The 14,931-nt window shown below is 30.8% G+C and overlaps 1 protein-coding gene across 5 annotated transcripts in view; it reads right to left on the bottom strand.

Annotated features, from left to right (window-relative positions):
- Positions 1 to 14,931, bottom strand: part of LOC113515138 (RILP-like protein homolog) — a 31,857-nt gene that overhangs the window by 13,465 nt on the left and 3,461 nt on the right. For all 5 annotated transcript variants that reach the window (XM_026899292.3, XM_031908565.2, XM_026899291.3 and 2 more), the window contains exons 2-3: positions 6,114 to 6,231; positions 3,874 to 4,013 (exon numbers count right to left, since the gene is read on the bottom strand). In XM_026899292.3, coding sequence (XP_026755093.1) covers positions 3,874 to 4,013; positions 6,114 to 6,231 — 258 coding nt within the window. The remainder of the gene's footprint in view (positions 1 to 3,873; positions 4,014 to 6,113; positions 6,232 to 14,931) is intronic.

The following is a 14,931-nucleotide window of genomic DNA, read 5'->3' on the forward strand; positions in this document are numbered from 1 at the left end:
CTATTTCCATATTATTTTTAAAATTAAAAAATAAAAACAGTTATATTTAATTATGTATTAAAAAAGTTAAATTGCATTACATATCTATTTCTTGCTTTGAAATTATGAAAATGGATAAGTAATACCTATGGTATAGCAGTAATTTTCTTTATTATAACAAGCCTTAATATTGGACCAATGTAATAATGCAGGTCAAGAGCCAACTTTAGACACAGATCTGTCTGCAAGTAACTGCAAATCAATAGAGTTAGTAAAGCCTCGACTACAATATTTTTATTACACTGCCAAAATAGAAATGTTATTATCGTGTTTTTTTCAACATCTCTATAATTTCAATTTCGCCCTGTAGTAGTAATATCAGATTCTGTATAGCAACGTTATAAAACATGTTTTAAAAGTAAACATAAATTGTAATATTATTATAATTATGGAACTAATATTTTAAGATTTATGTGATTTTAAATCACTTTAATAAATAACGTCTAAAGACAGATACTAGCTATTCCATATATACTTGCACATAAGAAATGAAGATTGTAACCCAGGTGACGTCAGCGACTCTAAAAATACATCATCCTTTAGTCACTTTAGGATCGATTACGTATTTATAGGTATGACATTGCATATGTCAACTTGTCACCTGTGAAATAAGCTAAAAGTAACTAGATTACATACGAGTACATTACATGTAGATAACATGTTTTTAATCTAAGACTTGTCCCAAGTAACTAATCTATCAACGTACTACCTAAACCACTTGAGTTAGAAATTTGATTTTTTATACAGGTTCTGTTTACCAAAATTTCCATGGAAATGAGAAATGACGAGCATATCGCACTTGAAACCATGATTACAAATAATTTGTAGAATTTTTATATAAGTTAATAGACACTAATGTCAATTTACTCGCGTTTAAAGAATGTACTCATATTTATAGTACAAATCTCTGTAGTTTAATACTGTCAATTTATTTTACTTTCGCTGTCATTACTTTACCGAGTTACATGATGTAGGTGGGTACGTATAATCACGGCACTACAAAAGGGGGTCAAATCAGGTGTAGAGTTAGAGAATTGAGTGGTCGTCTAGACGACTCGACTTAATCACATTCTATCAATGTGAATGGATATAAATGGACGTAGTAATTAACATTTTTTTCCACAAAAAAAAAATTACATTCGTGAGAAAATTGAAATGAGACCAATAGGTGTAAATAAATAAAAAAAGACATCAAGTAAGTTGCGTGTGTATCATGTATACACAAAACACAGGCAAATAAAGAATTTTTTGAAGCCTGTTGATACAATATAACAAATAATTACTATATAGATTAAAAAAATCGATAAATCGGTGTCATTCCGTATTTTTTTTTCGATTCCATATTTCAGAAAGTAAAACCGAAACCTTTAAGAACAGACGAACAATAAATTAAAGGATCAGTTAGACATTTCTTTTTTTAAATTGCTTTATACTCGTTCCAAGAATTAACCGCACGGCTTAATTATGAACTTCTCTTTATAAAAAAGTATTCAGTACAAAGTTTTAAGTAGAAATTCATACAAAACACGATAATGAATAAAATAAATTCGATATTCTGTTCTCTATTATTGAATTAAAAAGAAAGTGACTAAATACGTTATTGTTATTGTGTCAACAGGTGAAAAACAAACACCTTACGTCGAGTGACATCGAGTGACCTTAAATACATGTGCTCTTATCTGATTAGTCATCACTTCAACACTATTATTACGTTGTTGATATATTTTTTTTTATTCTATATACATAGATATACATAAGACGCGTGCAATATACATTGTAATAATCTTTATATTGAGCAATCCACCTATTAACGATTATTCGGGTAAATACTAACCCAGATGGAAGTGTTTGTATTAGTTGAGTGTGTTGATTGAACATTAGACTATAATCACGAAGTAACACAAAATTGAATTCAATTGAATTAATGAACTTTTTCTATAAGTAAAATTATAAAGACACTAATAAAGTTGAGATGACAAGTCATTTTCAAATATACTACTGTTCATAACGCACTTGTTTCTAAGCAGTGCCCATCCAAAGTACGTCCGCATTGTATCATATTTTGTAAAATATCTGTACACGCATTCATAATTACTACTACACATAATACTATATTATAATTATCACGTGTTCCCGTAATAGAATGGGTCATTCCTTTTTATCCCGTGGGAGTCGTAAGAGGCGACTAAGAGAACTTAATAGTCGAGGGATACGCAGCAGTGGACAGTTAACGGTTGATATAATAATAATAAGTTCGTAAATATATCTGGGTTTATACATAATCAGATTTAAATGCCTGGCCTAAATAAAATGGAATTAGTAGATCATAATTATTATCTAAATTAAATATTAAATTTAAATAAATGTTTTATCATAATTCACGCGGGTCAAACCAATATTATTAATAGGCTTCTATTGTCACTGCTACAAAGTTACTTAAACATTTAGTACTTATTTTCGTTAGCGTAGTCTAGACTTATATTGCAATAGGTTCATGAAAGCCAAATGTCAGTACTATGTCGAAATTCTAACGTAGTTCGATATTAAAAAAATAAACATTACAGTTACGAACATTTTTTAATACTCTTAATACAATATCGACTATGCACAAATTTTGTTGGAATATAAGTTTAACATTTGCTCAAACAGACAGTGATGAATACATGGAATATAATGAAATACTCATAGCACAATATTGAGTAAAATTTGATGAAATCAAATGAGTATTTAACTAACTTTGAAATTTATACAAACAAAATTCATTCCACGTTATGAATAAAACATTAATCTGATTTATATTCCTTTTAGTTTGTTTTTTGACATCAGAATGATTGATTTGGTCGAAATTTTGTTGAAATATATTCCTGTATAATTTCCAACTTATTAGTAAAATGATGATCTCGCCCGATTCAACAAAGTTTGATACGCCCTTGCAAGTAATCGTGGGGGATGGAAAAAGTTGAGGGACGCGTTTGCCCAACACTGGGACACTAGCTTCTTGTGTCCCAGTGTTGGACAAACGCGTTTAGGTTATGATAATGATGATTGATAAAATGCTAATATTGTACCACCTTAAGCCAATTTAAGCTTCGCCTACGCGAACCTTATCTCCCGTTTTATTGGAAATTTCGGGAAACGTCAAATTTCTTATCGCAAAGGTAAATGCTAGGCGTTCATAAATCAATCAATCAGAGCAAATGTCTTTGTAGAGGGACAATACGACGTAGATTTATTCAGTTAGAACATGTCACAAATAGCTACAACGCATATAAAATTTTCTTCTTCGATGAAGAAAGAAGAAGAATGATGATATATAATAAATAAGAATGATATATATAATACAAATTCACATAGCACTATCTAGTCCTATTCATAGGTACCATGGCACTGTTAGATATCTTCAGCTAAATGATACTAAATATGTTTTAAATACACATACTTAGAAACAATTCAGATAAAATACAAATAAACACACAATCGAGCTGTGTAAGGATAAAGCCACAACCATAGAACGATGTAGCAATGTGTTAAACCACAACACCACCAAGTATCTTTTGTCTAATAAAATATGTATGCCAATTTCATCAGGTTTATACAAAGTTCGTAACGGACTCTATTTCAATAGAATTTAATGAAAATGTAAACAAACAAATGATGGATTCGAGCATAATCGATTGATCGATTGACGTCCGCTAGTAGTACAAATAAAAAATCGATTAAATATTTAAATGTTTCGATTAATTACAAATTTATTTTGAAGTGTGTGACAATCAAGAAAACTTGTTTACCTTTTCATTGAGTACTGTTGAAATAGACAATAAATATAATACTCACACCATCAATTAGCTGCTGCTTCTCTTGAAGTTGCAACTCCTGGTGGCGTAGCGTCGCTCGTTGCTTCTCCGCCGTGCTACTCAGTCGGGACAGGACCTCCTGATCGTGTTCACGTGCTGGTGAAGGTGGGGCGCTTGTACCTGTTAAATTACATGTATCTCTTAATTTACATGATAATGACAGCTAAACAAATTCATATTAAGCTTAAATGGATAGTATCACCTACTACGACAGTTTATTAAAACAGCTTTCAAAAAAGTGTACTTTCAGTCTTTCTTACATGTAAAATGGTTTTAAATCGTCACTCTGCTTTAACGTTATCAATTTCAGTACGAACATATTTCAACATACACACGTTCGTCGGTCTGAACTTTTAAAGCTAAGTTTCAGGGTAGTTAAAGAAGGCCAGTAGCTTAAATCCTCAAACATTAATTTCATTTGTCTATTTCTACAATTTACTTCATAGCAATCCCAATAGTTTCGAAATGCCCTTCAAATAACATTATTATGTAATATCATTTAGGATAATTAATGCACACTGTTGACGATTAATGGGTACTTTTACGTGTAGGCGGCTAACTAGATCCCACTTTGTGTATTATGTAAATATACATACAACGTAATTAGGTTTTTACAAGTAATGATGTAATCCTTTGACAGTGGGCCGATTGAAAACATTCGTAACACTGGTTAAAGTTACTGGGGTCACTTAATAATGGGCACTAGCGTCTCTCTTAAAACATCACCAAGTACTAACTGTGGTTGCCAATCCGCTTGCCAAGCATGGCAACTACTGGCAAAACCACCTAAGAGGAAAGCTTATATTATGATGATTATTATGTTAACGGCTCATATGATGATGATGAATAAATTTAATAAATTTGCAGTCTTTAGAAGCACTTTAAATTAAAAACTTAAAACAATTATTCACTCTTAATAACGAGTGTTCAATACACTAATAAACCAAAAAATAAATGAGCACCGTCCTTAGCGTACAAGATGCAAGTACACAATATGATACATTTATCAGTTTAGGCATAATTAGCTATAACATCACAGAATACATTGAGACGCTCATGTGAAGTCTAATGTGTTGCCATTCATAAAGATTAAAAAGTTTTGCGCGCACTCTAAAATTTATTAACAAACAATACACGTCGTTTATACAATGTGACGTACATACGTATAAACGACAGAGGGAGGAGAGAAAATTTATGAGTATCAATATATCCATTCAAGTCGACCACCACGTGTTCCCCCTAGAAGCTATTGTGGTTAATTTCTGGTGAATTTGTCACGATAGCTAAGTTAATTTTATCCTCGCCCATCATCCTTCATTTTGCCAGCGAAAACCAATATTCCATTTTCGCCCCATAAACAATTTCGCTACAGATTGACAGAGATGGATATATTTATATACTGAAGGACGTCGGACGGTAGCCTATAACTTTTACATAGAGTTATCAATTTAGCCAAACATTTATCTGCAAACAACTTCTATTATTTTCGAACTAGATTATTTTTTTATTATTAGGATTGACCTAATGGAAAGCGGCTACCATCGCCCATGAACAATTTAAACACGAGGGGTGTTAATTGTGCGTTGCCGGCCTTTTAAATGTTTGTAAGCACGTTGTTTGATATGCCCCATATTATATTGTAACGGGAAAATTGAAAAAGGGAATTCATTCCACAAACCAGATGTACGAGGTAAAAACGAACGGTTATTTTTACTTAATATTATAGGGCAAGAACATTAAGTAAATGCATGACGTTGCAATAATTAAAAGAATAATGAAAGCATTCAAATGTCTCTTAGTATGGAACTTAAATAAAAGACATTTGAATATGCTCAGAAATCGAATAAAAAATGAAAGGTCATATTTAATATCAAATGCTAATGAACTAACAACTCTTTCTTAACTAGAGCCGTCGTTAGGTATAATCCAGTGCTGTTAGAAGATAAAACCCAATTCAATCGTTGAAAATTACAAGAGACCAATAAGTACGTTGACGATATATATAATATTATGCAAGACAAAAAATACAAGTAGTACAAACAACTTCAAAAAGAAAAAGCTCAACACGTCTGATTTTTTTTTTGTTGTTTACGTAATCTGAACCGGAGTTACAATAACATTATTATTAGTACTCTCGTGTTTGACTCAAATTGTTTTACGATTGAAATCGCTGTTTTTCTAACAGAATCGAATTATGTTTACTTAAAAGGTACCACTAACCATCTGTAGGCGCATTTATAGTCCGCCTCAAGCGCTTATTCTCATCCTGAAGTCTCGCTACGGCTGTCACCAATTCTGCAGATTCGTTCCGCCATTGCTCCTCGATTGCTTCTATTTCCTACAACGAAAAAGTATACTTATCAAATTAATTCTAACCAATTATTACTATAGGATTTCTTAATTTTCACACTCATATTTACTCACATTACATCGTTTTTAAATTATTAATTAGAGGCCTTTATGTATAACGAAGGATGTTTAAAGTTCTTGACACCAGACGGTAACACCCTTATACTACTAAACTTGCAAATATAGAATAGGTTTGGGCTTAATCGATATCGGTATAGCCTATTTTTTAAATACTACTAATAATATTACAAATATGAAAAAAAAACACTACAGTTGTTTGAGCAATAGGAATTTATCAATAGCATCACAAGAAAATATGGCAAGCAATATGACCTAATCTTATGATAAATTTAGGATTTGTCTAAAAACAACATCGACTTCAATCGTAGCAAAACCAGTCATTTTGATTTAAAAACTAAACGACTAAAGAGATTTTGATATAATCAATCTATGGGACCAGTTTAATAATATATCCTTTTAGAAGAAAAAAAAAAAGAATTTCCAAATCGGTTTGTAAATGACAAAGTTATGAGATAACAAACAAACAAAAATACATAGAACCAAATGTAAAATCTCCTGCTTTATCAAGCCGGATGAAAAAACTACAAGTCGCTCAGCGAGTTATGGAATGGACTGGGCTGAGTTTCACTGCGTGATAGAATCCGCAACGCAGATATCCATAGAATAACTAAAATGATCGCCGTAAATCCAAAGAATTTGCATGCAAAACTGGTTTGATGGACTACTGGAGAAACTTATAGACGTAATAAGTTGTAATAAGTCATGGGACTACATGTCTGATATTCTATTAATACTACTACATAACAATCACTAAAATACCAAGCTCGAGAACGCATTCAAATCGGCTATTCTTGTCTGATGAAAATCTAAAGTCACTTCGACATTATAAACAATTCGATAGCCAAATCATATGTCAAAAATACATGATCAGAGTCTCGCTCGTGATTTCAACTCATTAAATAGCTTCATCTGTTACCACTTAGTAGTAAGACAATTGTTGTTTTCATATCGTTACAGAATTCCAAATGAGAATTCCATCGCACATTTGAGAGTGCTGTTACTGCACTGTACTGTTCATACGATATTAAATAGCGATTACCTCAAACATATCGAATCACCATTTTTATATGCGGCAAAAAACCAAGTTTGTGTAACATTCAATTCACTTAAACATATATTTTATTCTAAATTTAAATGGCATGTCAACAAAAACATAAATACAATTCAGCTATAGAGAAATACCATTGGATATGCATGAAGGATGCCGTTAATTCGTGTCTACATTAACGAAAACGTTATGTAATATTAACACAACATTTTCTCAATCAGTTGTGTCGTGTAATGTAACAAAAGTATTTCGTATCTGCTGTAATACTTGTAACATCATGACCATGGGCCCCTCACTGTAACAATTTGGTATTATAAAACGGACTCTTCGTTTCGCTTGCATGAACACTTATCAAAATAGGTACAACAGCATAATTTGTGTAATGAAATTTTATGGGGATAAAAAAATTGTGACGAATCATTTATTATTATTATTATTTCAACCCTATATTGTCCACCTTTTGAATATAAGCCGTCCCCAGGGGTTTTGCTAGTAGTTGCCACGGTTGGCAACCGCAGTTAGGCTTTTAGAGATGTTTTAAGAGGGACGCTGCTGCCAATCCTTTATCCTCCCTTAGCCGCCTCTTACAACACTCAGAGGAAATGAAGGGGTGGCCAATTCTATGCCGGGACACAGAACACGTGCACAGGCACGACAAATGACAAATTATATATGTACTTAATATATAAAGTGGAAGAATTTCTTTATTTAAACGTACTAATCACTTGAATTACCAGTTTTATTTTAATTTCCTTTTTTTTGCATTTGATACCTTTTTTCTTAAGTAAGAGTATAAGCTATTTAACATCACGATACGACCATGGGCTAAACCGTAAAATAAGTAATATAGAATACTAGTTATATACTAGTATTTTATATTATTTATGTAAATCCTTATGAATACCATACAGAAAGTAAACATCACTTCAGTTACTATTTTTATAGCTGGTAACTTTTATTTTACAAAATTACAATTACTATCAAACATTATTTATTATATTTTTAAAATCCCATCTACTTGGTTTAATACCCATTACCTAACCTATTACCAATTACCTAAAATTAAATTTACTAATGCTCACAATGCGGTTAGACGACACAAATAAAGTGTTACCAAAATACCTATAATAAAGTGATGTCAGGTTTTTGTGTTATGACAAGATATATGTATAGTTGTTTTATGATATACTGCCAGGTAAAGCTGTCATGTGAAGTGACTACTCAAGAGATTTGAATATATATAATATAGTTTAATTAAAATTTAGTAATATATTTTTATACCCTGTAGTATGGCAATCAGACAGTTTAAGTGAAGCAAACAGATGGTCAATTATTTTGTTCCAAATATTTTCTTTAATACTTGATAACGCAACCACCATGACATTACCACAGATAATATACTAGTGACCATGATTAAACATTAAAAACATCTACCCTACTTATGAAAGTGACTGACTTATACCCACACGTTCTCAGCTAGCACTTTTATGTACTTCTGTGTCTTTTTGCATTTATTCATAATAATTTACGGGTTGACAAACATCGTGACGCAATGACCACGTTGCTTTGCATATATAAGAATCCAAGAGGTTTGCCATGAAATTAAATTCCGAAAATCCAGACTCAATTTCGTATTTTCATTCATGCCAAAATTAGTCCAATAAATGAAGCTTACCTTTTGTTCATCATAAATGCTAGCATTAAAATCATTATTCTATATATTAATTATTGTTTTATATTATCATCATTATGTAATTTTAACATTAAATTTGTGTTTCGTTCGACCCTGAAATTTCGGAAAACATTTCATGGTAGACCGTCATATCAGATTATTTATCGGGTCAAATTAAAATATAAACTTTTTCAAATTGACTCGGTTTATTTAACTTGTTGGACAAGCGATTGATGTAATTGTGTGGCACTTATTATTATATCATTAATGCCTTAAATAATTACATTGTTATTTATAATAAACTAACGACTGGGCCCGTCGTTAGTTTCACACGGGTATATATAATTTTCGAAAATGATATAAATTATGTATATATATTTATGTTACTCGCTGATAATGTAGCTTTATGTAGGAGAAAGAATTTTTAAAATTGGTTAAGTCGTTTCTGAATTTATCCATTACAAATAAACATTCGAATGTTTCCTCTTTATAATATTAGTATAGGTGACCTGGTAATATTTGTGATTGTTGACCTATCAATATAGAACATAAATAAAGTACATTTTAAATAAATTAATAATCATAATTGCTAAATAGAGTTCATGGATCGTAATTTTATTCTAATTATATATAAAACATTTCATTTATATATTACTTTTTCCTACTATTATAAACAATAATAAATTTCTTATTACTGTTACATTGCTTAAATAAACTAGTTATTGATGTAACAGTGTACTAATTAATTATTATGATTATTAGTATAAAAATACGTATAAATAAAACTGTTGTTCGTTCACGAAACCCGCTATGGTTATTTAAAATATTTTTAATGAAACACAAGTTTTTTATAAAAAGTAAACGGGTTTATAACTTTGCTCCAATTAAAATATGCAAACGGTATATTTTATGAATATATTCATAGAAAAAGTAAAGGACTTGCGCTTTAAGATCTCTTTATACAACTTTTTCGAGTGTTTTTTTTTATTTACATAACAATTGCCATAGGACTAGTAGCACTACCAAAAAAAAATTTTCCAAATTTTCATATCTTTGATATATAAGAAAAAGTAAAGGACTTGCGCTTTAAGATCTCTTTATACAACTCTTTCGAGTGTTTTTTTTTATTTACATAACAATTGCCATAGGACTAGTAGCACTACCAAAAAAAATTTTTCCAAATTTTCATATCTTTGATATATAGAATAAAGCGACAAATCAAAAAAAGATAAGATCAAAACACGCTCTTAAACATTTTGATGTTAAAACTTATCTTTTGTTTTTACAAACAATTTTGCCAAGTGTATGCCGTGCCTCCAGATAATTAATTGATCAACCACAAAATTATCAATATTAAGTAAATATCTTCACTTTAAATAATAGTTTATTTATTACCTGCAAAATCGTTCGAGTGTATTGATTAACCGGAAAAGAAAATAACCTTGCTTTACCTTACACAGTACTCACGTGTATATATACAAAATTTCATGACGATTGGCTGGGCCAATAATACGCCAAGAAGAAACAATTATTGAAACATTCGCATTTTATTTATAAAAGCGAAAATTTGTAACGATGGATGGATAGATGGATTTTTGTTACTCTTTCACGCACTCAACAAATTTGAATGAAATTTGGTACACGGATAGTTTATATCCTAACTAAGCACATGGTATATTTTATGTACTGATTCTCGCGGGTGAATCCGCGGAATACAGCTAGTTTATAATATTTGAAGGTATGATTTGGATGAATTGTACAAAAAAAAATCAACATCAAGAATAAACACGTTGGCTCTCTTACTGTTTTGTCTTCATTTCCATTTAAATTTTATGTACAGCATTGTATTTTAATATGAATAAATAACTAAACGCCAACTGCGTGATAAATACTTCGACTACACAAGGTATGTAGTTGTAACAGAAATGCATTCAACACTTTTCCATATGGCGTAGTAATATTATAATACCTTTTTTAATGCCATTTAGAATGACAAATATACTGTCGGCCCACCTGATGGAAAGTGGTAACCGTTGTCTATATACATGAAAAACACCATGGACATAACAGAGTATGTATACTCTTAATGCATTGCCATTCCTGAGGACTAAGGTGTTATACCTCCATATCATTTAATTTCATTGCCATATTCCTTGCATCCATTCATCCTTCAAACTGAAAAACAGTCGTGCAAACATAACTACTTCACAGCAGAAACACAAATGGGGCAGGTACCCAAGCAGACAGACGACTTTTATACAAAGTCCTCTTCTTGTAATAATATAGGTATCACTCGTCTGAATAAGGTTAAAAATTATTAATCCAATTCCGACTATTCCAAACCGGTTATCTCGGATTTGATTATGCTTTATATTCTAAAAATATGGCAAAAATCAATTCAGTCTTAGAAGTATCCAAGTTCCTAAACTGACCTATCATCATCAGATAGATCGTGTATCTAAAGATGTCAAGAGTCTCCGGAACTGGAGTGTATGCATAAGACAAGCTATTAAAAGATTGATTAAAGCAGCACATATTGCAAACATGTGGCTTATACATAAGTATTATAAATAAGATAAATGAGAATATAGTGTCATTATTGTATACTTTTAACATGCCATTTAAATATATAGCGGTGATATTCCAAACGCAACCCTTGCTACATTATAAGGATGAAAAAATTACAAATGACGTGTCAAAGCAATTTTTCTATCAATAACTTTCTTATTAATTCATCTTCTCTTAATACAACCTGATCAAAAAATTTCTGTAGTATCTACCCAAAGTAAAGCTTAAACATTACGTTACATTTACCAATTTGTAGCAATATTATAGCAAATCATGCAAGGAAAGTAAAGTCTAATCGACATGCTCTAAATGAAGATTAAACAATTTGCTGAATCATTAACCGAATGTTTATTTTACAACTACTATTACGAGGCAACAAATACAGATAATACAAATGTTCACAAACATTTTGTAATGATAAAGAGCCTGATAAAGTCGGCCAGAATATCCACTAAGGAAATGAAACTGTTTAAATATTAATAATGTTTACTGACAAAATGTAGAGGAAAATGAATATTTTTTGTATTCCCCCGACAGATAGCGCTTCGGTCTTTAGGAAAAATTCGGTCGGTTAAAAAAAATATTCTAAATATCATTTAATGATATGGATCAATAAAGGAAAATTTAACTTCGGACGATGTCGATAGAAAATAAAATATACACAGTGACATTTTCATGATACAGACGAGCTTGTAACCGTAGATAAACACCGTTGGAATGGATTTAGAATGCGATGATTGCCACGTATATGTAAGTTGTGACCTAACAATTTCCAGTGATTTACAAATGATAAACAAACTTTGAAAGTATAAAAAGAGTTCCTCTTGAGGGAGGCTGTATACTCGTATACTAAGAATATTTTTTTATACCATTGACGTGAGAAATTTACGGCCCACATGAGCTTATACGTGTTATTAATATATTACAACGTTGTTTACTCAGTTGCAATTGATTTGTATGACTCATCTAATTATATACACCGCCCGCACTGTCTTTCTAATTTCAGTCGTAAAACAGAATGTGCTTTTTCATATTATTTAGATTGAGATATCTCTGATACTTGAAACATGAGTCTTCAATTCCACATTCTTCATTTACTTTTTTAGCATTCTTAGTAGCATAAAAAAATAAAGATGAATATATTATTGCCCAATAGAATCATCAACCTAATCAATATGCTTGTAATCTAAATAAATATCTAATAATTCTAAAATATGATTTTAATAATCGATTATATTATATTTTATACATCATATGGTATTTAGTCTTATCTCTTTGTTTTAGATCTCATTCTGTAAATCAACCACCAAATATGGTGGTTGCTGAAAAACCAATACAAAAAGACTTGAAGATATTTGTAATAAACTAATATACTTAATTGTTTTAAAATGATCAGTAAATTATTGGGTGAATCCATGCAACAAATAAATAACATAACAAGCGTATTTGATGATCACTAAAAAATATAGTACAAGAGCATAGGTACAAGGGAAAGACTTCTTTAGACTGTGATAGTGTAGTGAAAGGTATACGACATTCGATATCAGACTCGAAGATCGTGCAGAGAAAGAACTTTCTAAGTAACATAGAAAATATTAGCGGAGCTTATTTTTTACAAGTGAATTTATATAAATGTAATAATATTTCACTATTGAATACGGGTCCTCGAGAAAGGATGTTATAATTATAGTGTTTTCTAGTGACATCTTGAGATTGAAAAAGGTGAGAATACGATATGTCATTCATCATATCGTATTCTCACCCTAATCTTAATTTATCTAAGTTTAAATTATGAGGGGGAAGGGAATATAAGTAATGGGAATTTAGTCCCCATTACAAGCAATATACCTTGCAAGGTCTACCTTCTCACAATCCCTCCATCAAACCATTCTAATTAATTTTTAGAAAATTCGCCTTGATGGGCCAACTAACTTGATTGCATCCTCGCCTATTAACCCTGGTGCCCGACTACCGTATACCGATACTGCTAGCGGAATTACCATTTTATTTTTATATATAAAAAAAGTGCAAGCTGTGTAAATAATGTGTCCAATATACATTAACAAGTAAATTTTGTACAGCAAATACATACTCTCAATAATTTTTAACTTAGTTCTGCAGTACTTGTAAGGGACTAAATCCTAAAATACATTGTCAAAGCTGTAGAGAAATGCTAGTCTACGATTTATAGCTAACAAACGCCAATGAAAAAATATATGAGATATTTAATTTGCTAACAATGTCGACTTTGAAGATATTTCGCAAAAGAAAGGTCAGATCTCAACTCGTGTTATTAATTTAGCACACTTTCTCTAGCAATCAAGATCCTCGGTTTATATGGGAGGGACCGCATAATATCTAACAGTTTAGCCTGTGAAATTGGCTTTACTTTGGCTCAACCGTTCGGAATGAGATTGGCCACACTTATACGTCAGACACAGACTTCTAACTATGTAATAAAGAAAATAAAGTGGGTGTAAAGAAATAGAAAAAAAAAGTATTTTTCTATACATAAAATTCACTTTAATCGAGACTAGATTGCAAGTGGGTTGATTATAACATACAATTTAGGTTCTGTAATATTCTTTACAACTACTCACCAATCGATTCATATAGGTATAAACAGTAATAAAGGTACAACGCGAATGAAAATACTCATTTTTTTTTATTTAAATAAAAAACTAATAGAAATTCGTTTTATATTACTTAAAAGCTATAATACAGAAGAATCTGTATTACGCTTTTAAGTACCTAGACTAAAATAAGTATCATTATTGCGGTGTGTACATTTGTCACAAATGACGTAGATTAATTAATAAAATTCCTGCTGACACAAATCAATATAACCACGTAAATATACATAAGGACTATTTACTCATCATTATTATTACAATGTATCCATCTACTGCTGAACATAGGTCTCTCTCATATTACTCCACAAAATACAATACTATACTTTTAAAGTTGTCATACGTAAGGATATCTATATATTAATTTGAATTGACCTTTTTAGTGCATGCCCGATATATTTTGAGATTAAATCAGAAGTATCATTAATAATTTAATTTAATTTTCAACTGACTTTATGGAGAACGCCGATTTATACTAGAAACGACGGTAGGCTCGCTTCTTATAATAGTGCATTTAAATATGCTTAGTGAAATGTTGAATACAACGTTCTATAAAATGGTAATAGTTGACAAATGTTTCTGACTAACCCATCAGGGGTTACAGTCATAAACATATTTATTAATTTGTTATATCTATCGAATTTTGTCCCGTTTGTAATAGCTGCAGATATTACAAGTTAATACATATAT

Source organism: Galleria mellonella, unplaced genomic scaffold (assembly GCF_026898425.1).
Source record: "Galleria mellonella isolate WM207_F2 unplaced genomic scaffold, CSIRO_AGI_GalMel_v1 utg312, whole genome shotgun sequence".
Taxonomy (NCBI): Eukaryota; Metazoa; Arthropoda; class Insecta; order Lepidoptera; family Pyralidae; genus Galleria; species Galleria mellonella.